Source organism: Trachemys scripta, chromosome 10 (assembly GCF_013100865.1).
Source record: "Trachemys scripta elegans isolate TJP31775 chromosome 10, CAS_Tse_1.0, whole genome shotgun sequence".
Classification (NCBI taxonomy): Eukaryota; Metazoa; Chordata; order Testudines; family Emydidae; genus Trachemys; species Trachemys scripta.
The window spans coordinates 69,165,125-69,171,614 of record NC_048307.1 but is presented as its reverse complement, the minus strand read 5'-3'; the positions used below and the strand labels follow the sequence as shown (position 1 = coordinate 69,171,614).

General features: G+C 41.8%; 1 protein-coding gene across 1 annotated transcript in view; it reads right to left on the bottom strand.

Moving 5' to 3' along the window:
* The window catches only part of TMC3 (transmembrane channel like 3), a 62,154-nt gene continuing 55,664 nt past the window's right edge, over positions 1-6,490 (bottom strand). Inside the window, exons 9-13 of the mRNA XM_034784898.1 lie at positions 5,806-5,931; positions 3,439-3,517; positions 3,195-3,237; positions 1,745-2,021; positions 1-1,019 (exon numbers count right to left, since the gene is read on the bottom strand). Coding sequence (XP_034640789.1) covers positions 158-1,019; positions 1,745-2,021; positions 3,195-3,237; positions 3,439-3,517; positions 5,806-5,931 — 1,387 coding nt within the window. The 3' untranslated portion in view covers positions 1-157. The remainder of the gene's footprint in view (positions 1,020-1,744; positions 2,022-3,194; positions 3,238-3,438; positions 3,518-5,805; positions 5,932-6,490) is intronic.

Below are 6,490 nucleotides of genomic sequence, written 5' to 3'. Positions count from 1 at the left end.
CTTTAAGGTGCCACAGGACTCTCTGTTGCTTTTTACAGATCCAGACTAACACAGCTACCCCTCTGATATATTTCAATGGTCTTCTCTGGTTCAAATGGCAGCTGAAAGGTCTCTACAAATACATATGTTCATAACACAAAACAGAGGGAGCATTTTCCTAGACATTTGAACATATCAGTTCATTAGATTCAGACATCTTTAGGTCAACGCTAGCCTTTGGTTTCTTTCTGGTAAACTTTGCCCCAGATTTCAGATATTTCTCCTTATTATGAATGACTTGGATGTATTGATCATTGCTGCTGGTTTGCTGATCGCTGCTGGATCCAATGGAAATGGAATCCGACTCTGTTAGAGATTGTTCGAGCTTATGCTTGGATTTAGGTTTCACATGATGCTCTGGATAGGGCCGATCAAGATCCACATGTTTCATGTGTGACTTTTTGTGGGAATGTGGGGGCCTATCTCGTTCTAGCTCAAAGCCATCATCCCAGGATCTGTAGTGCACTTTGGCTAGATCCTTGCCAGTAAGGATTTGACTGTCCACACGTTCACCAATGTAAAATCGGGGACCTGGGCGAAGATCTGAGAGTGAGCGTGGACGGTAGGATCTGTTTATCAAGTCTCTCCTTAATTCCTCCTCCTCTTCTTCCTCTTCACTGAAGTGAGGGGAGTATGTCCTGTGTGGTGTTCGAACCACATATCTTCTGACATTCCTTGGATATAATTCAACTATGTCTCCTGACTCCTCCATTCTGAAATGCCTTGGGAGCCGGGAAGTGGAACGGAGAAACTTTTTGCGGGATTCATGTTCGTTAACAATAAAATACCTTGTGGTGGGTACTTTGCGTCCCACAAAAGCTGGAGCTCCCGCCCCAAGAGTGTCTGGATTTACTTGTTGGATACCTTTCCTAAAGAGAGGCTCAGAATGAACATCTTCAACACGCTTTTTGAAAGTCACAGGAGTGTAGGGCTTTGTTTTGCAGAGCTCACTTGCACTTCCATGTACAACACTTGAATACCTTTAAAAAAAAAAAAAGGAAGTAACATATTTATCCCCAAAATAGTCCTGCAATTAAGGTAAATAATCAACCCATTTTTCTAAACAGCTGGGGAAACTGAGGCACTGAGGTTTAGGGACAGCTTGTGAATCCCTTACTTACACAAAGATGTCCTTTTGGAATCAAAGAGCTACTCATGTGAGCAAATGATCTACAATGTGAGTTTCATTCATAATCTGGTCCTAAGTGACTTGCCCAAGGTCACAGAAAAAGTTTGTGGCAGAGCAAGAAATCCAGCTCAGACATCCTAAGCAACAAGCGAGTGCCCTAACCACAAAGCCTTCCAAAATATGTAACTCAATGAATGTTCGTTAAGGCTTAGATAATCCTCTGACATGTTGCTTCACCTTTACTATATTTGTCAATTTTGTGAAAAGAATATCCTATTTGAATTGCTTTTTAATGCAGTGTAATTTGGAGAGTTTTATCTTTACTTTAAACGAGTGTAGGAACTTTCTAAACTATATCCGCACAAAAATACTATAATCCACTCTAGCAATCAAAGGTGATTGCTACCATTCCATAGTAGCCAAGTGCCAGTGAGCAAAGCTGCTTTTAAAAACTATTCTGCCAATGTTTTGTTCATGACAAGAGTTAATTTGGATACACAAATTTTGTAAATAAAAACAAGTATTTCATGGAAATATTGAAATATATTTCATTTCAAAACTAGGAGACAGCCTCACCTGTTTGCAACCTGCTCAGTTCTACGCTTCTGTATGCTAGGAACAGAGGTAGTTGGTGTTAAAGTTGTTGGAGTTATATTTGCTGGCCTAGCAACATCAGCTTGGGGTACAGATTGTGAAATTGTTTGTATTCTGCTGCCTTTGGTCACTGGAGATTCAAAATTCAAGACGCTGCCATTCTTACGGGGTGTTGATGACCGAGCTGAGGACTCCTGATGGGGGAGGTCATTCTCCTGCTCTGGTCTTTTGTCATTTCCCTCTAGATTCTGGATACTGGCTAGAAAAAGCAGAGAGTGATTGTAACTTGAGCTGTCAGATCTTTAAGAAGGAAAACACATTGGCTCAACTTCAGCCTGCAGTAAATGGATGGCACTCCTATGGAATCCTCTGGGCAAATTCACTGAGCACCGAGATGGTGTGGTGATCGGAGTCCGTATAAGAACCCGGGTGGATAGATGGTGCCCAATGCATGTCAGGTGCCTGTTGATCAGAAAATTATTGAAAGTGGCAAAAGTATTGTAAATTGCACTGATTTGTCATTTAGTAGATATGCAAAATTAGTGTAATTTACACACCAAATCCATGAAATGAGGATTACAGGAAAAGAAACCAACTGGAGGATGTAAGATAAAGCAGTCTCTTCCGAAGAGCATCAGTTGCGCTTATATTGCACCATTACTAACAGCAGCGGGGCCAAATTCAGCTCTAATGTATGTGGGCAAAGCTTCCATGGACTTCAGTGGCAGTTGCACCCACCAATGCCAAGAGCTGAATTTGTCCCCCCCCCGATATTGGTGTAATTTACTGTATACTACCAATTGTAAACTATTACTGTATACTACATTCACTATTACAAATAGTATACTATTGCTGCATATTACATTCCTACTTCTGACCCAACAAATAGCATATACCACCATTTATGTCTCTGTTGGATTTGGCCCAGTAAAAATTATTTTTTAATGAGGGATTTCATGAATGTATAGGTTTGAACACTATCAGCATTGTTACACAGTAATTAGTAAATAAAGGTGAAACCGAACATTCCATCTAGATCCAGATTCTGCTCTCATTACATCAGTGTCAATCCACAGAAATTCCATTTAAATCAATGAGTTACTACAGATTGACACTATTGTAAATGAGAGCAGAATCTGGCCCCATGATTTTAATTTGATTAGGCAACCTAAAGCCTTTAGAAGGTCTTTAGAGAGATCCACATTTCACTTATTATCAGTTGTAAAATGTATAATAATTTCCTCATAGCATAGTCACCTTATAGGATAAAAACAATTACAGTGAATGCTAGGTTAATGCTAAAACTGACACTAGAAGTAGTAGGTTTATACAATACACAATATATTTTTTATTTGTACCTACTGTGCATACAAGAGATCAAAATGGCTAAATGCTTTCTTTATAGATGTATTTATAAAAGCTCCCAACTTACCTACTGCTATGTGAACCACCTTTTTCTTGTCTTCGGTTCTTTCCTAAAATATATATAGATATAGGGATGATTAACTAGTAGTTTGTATGTTAGAAAGCAAATGAGTTAGCAAATAAGAGGTATGAATACAGGATTAGTTTTATGTTGCAAAACACTTAAATCAACTTTAGAATTTTAATTAAGGTTAATGCTTTGTGAAAAGCCACCAAGGAGTGTGTAATAAATGCTTTCAATCAGTACTTACAGTTTGGATCTGCATTCTCAGTTGCCTGTTGGTGAATTTTAATGACCTTGCAATACTCTGCAGGTAATAAATTAGCATGCTAGAAGAGAGGAACACAGGGCTATCTGTGAATCACATCTGAAACATTTCTAGCAATTTTCTTTCAGAAAGGCTCACATGTCACAGAAATGGAATATGATTTCAGTTCCTCTCCAGTTTTTTCCTTTGCATTGGGACAGGAATGCAAAAGACAAACAAGCTTTTTGAAGGTCAAACAGTTAATTCTTTGGCATTTCACAGCTTAAGAGATAGGGGACATTAAAAACTAAATTTTCAACAGACATTTCCAATTGTGCATGCATTATTTGCACGTTCAAAAATCTAGGGTTACCATATTTCAACAAGCAAAAAAGAGGACGGGAGGAGCCCCGCCCTAGCCCCGCGCCTGCCCCTCCCACTTCCTGCCCCCCCAGAACCCCCAACCCTCCCCCCGTTCCTTGTCCCCTGACTGCCCCCTCCTGGGACCCCTGCCCCTAACTGNCCCCCCCCCCCCGTTTCTTGACTGCCCCCTCCAGAACCTCCCTGTCCCTTCTCCTGCCCCCCCTTACCCTGCTGCTCAGAACTGGGTGTTGGGCTCTGTGCCAGCCGGACACATGGCTGAGCTCCCCTGCACAACACAAAACCCGGTCCCTGGCCCTGCACAGGGCTGCCGGAGCGGGCTGCAGGAGGAGGAGCTGCCGGCCGGCTCAGAATGCAGGGAGGGGGCGGTGGGAGGAGGAAGCTGCTCCGGAGTCCAGCCCGGGACTTTCCTGCAGCCCTCCCAGCCGCTCGCTCTGCCGGGGGAGGGGGAAATCCCGGACATTGTGAGTGCTTTACAAATTCCCCCCGGACGCTATTTTTAGCACACAAAAGGAGGACATGTCCGGGTAAATCCGGACGAATGGTAACCCTAAAAAATCCCACTCTCTTGTTTAACATTTTAGGGCCCGATGGATCTGCTCTGATTCACACCAGTTGAGAATCTGGACCTTCATTCTGAGTACTGCACTCAGAAACAAAATAATACACATTGTGGCATTCACTCCCTCCCCCCTTCTCTTTTAGCTTTCAGAACTAAATTCTTTTTGTGGAGATGGGCAGAATATAGCAGCAGCTTTCAGGACAACGTACAAAACATAGTAGGTTTGCATATTTGATACACAATGCAACTTAGTATAATAATAATGCTTCTGCACATTGTGAAGTGTTTGCTATGCAATGGCTATTTCTCTTCTCAACATCTATCTCACCTTCTGTGGAGAATGTGTGTATGAGGGGTTTTTTTATGAATATCACATACACCTCAGTTTACCTGCTTGTTGTTATCCTGCCTGACTGCATAGAGTTAAATCAAACGAGGACGTTAGGTAGAAACTGATAAAAAAAACAAAACAATAACAGAGATAAGGTACAAAGGATCTTTAAGGGAACAGTGGAGGAGTTATTAATTAGGAAATGCCCATCTGCCTGGCTCAAATGAAGTGAACAGGTTAATTTTTTCCAGGCCTGATCATAGGAAATGAACGTATCCAATATAAAGGAGAAAATATGGACTGAATGATATTTTGTGAAAGTGATGTATCTTTCAAACAGCTCAAAATAAATATCAGCTCCCAGATGTGATTATTTAAGGAGTGGGGTGGAAAGGACTGGAGAGACTGCAGAAAACTATATTAAATTAACATTTGAGAGCAGGCCTTGATAATTAATTTATCCTGTCCGTAATCAGGATGATTGAGGTAGCTTCTATAGATGACAGATTGAGCCCTGTGTGCAGTCATATACTGAACTACTGACCAATAATAAACAGAAGATTGGTTTCTGAGACACTCCTGAAAGAGAAACAGAGGTCTGGAAAGCTCGTAGAACTACTATTAGGCCAAGCCTTGACAGCAAGTAATAACCTTACTGAACACTGGGAGAGCAAACCCAGTATTCCAGGTGGTTGGCAACTGTGTCTCAACACTTAATTATCCCTACTGGCCTTTGCTGGACCCCCTAAAGGGCTGTTGTGCCAGGTCTTGTTGCTTAAATTAAAGACTAATATAGATTGGCTCATATGAATCTGAAAATCAAATGGCCATATCATGCCATCAAATATTTAACAGGACTCATTCTAGTGAAACTAATGGAAGGAGGAAGTGTTTATCTTAAACATTTGATGTTATGCTTTAAGCGTGTTGCCACTCCCGACTGATCCCTAATCCATAAATTCAACAAGACTTCTCCAATAGGTTTTATAAAATTACTGTCATGCAATATTTTTCTCCCACTATTAAGATTTAACTATTTGCAGATAGATACAGTACTGATACAAAGTAATATCACTATGAAATGTAAAATACTTACAATAGAAGTAATAATGCAGGGAGGACAACTACAGGGCTGCTGATATAATTAATCACTGTGTTGAACCATACAGGAAAATCTGCTTTAATTGTTTCAGACACAATATCATATATTTTCTCTTGTCCACTAAGGGGGAAAAAGTTAAATTTAACTCTAAGAAAATTGTCACCATTTATCATTTGAAAGTAATATTGGATTGAATAAAGCATATTTTTATGCAAGACCATTATGACTAATCCAGCTCCCATTGAAATCAATGGAAAAATTGAACGGGATCAATCTCTTTTTAAAATATGGCCAGAATTTTCATGTGTTCCCCAATTTTGGGTGCCTCAATTTGAGGGTATGTGACTTGAGATACTTTGTTCTTGATGTTCAGAAATGCTGTGACTTGTAGTCCAGTGGTTCTCAAACTGGGGCCGCCGCTTGTGTAGGGAAAGCCCCTGGCGGGCCGGGCCGGTTTGTTTACCTGCCGGGTCCGCAGGTTCGGCCGATCGCGGCTCCCACTGGCCGCGGTTCGCCGATCCAGGCCAATGGGGGCTGCGGGAAGCAGCACAGGACCTGCAGCCCCCATTGGTCTGGAGCGGCGAACCGCGGCCAGTGGGAGCCGCGATCGGCCGAACCTGCGGACCCGGCAGGTAAACAAACCGGCCCGGCCCGCCAGGGGCTTTCCCTACACAAGCGG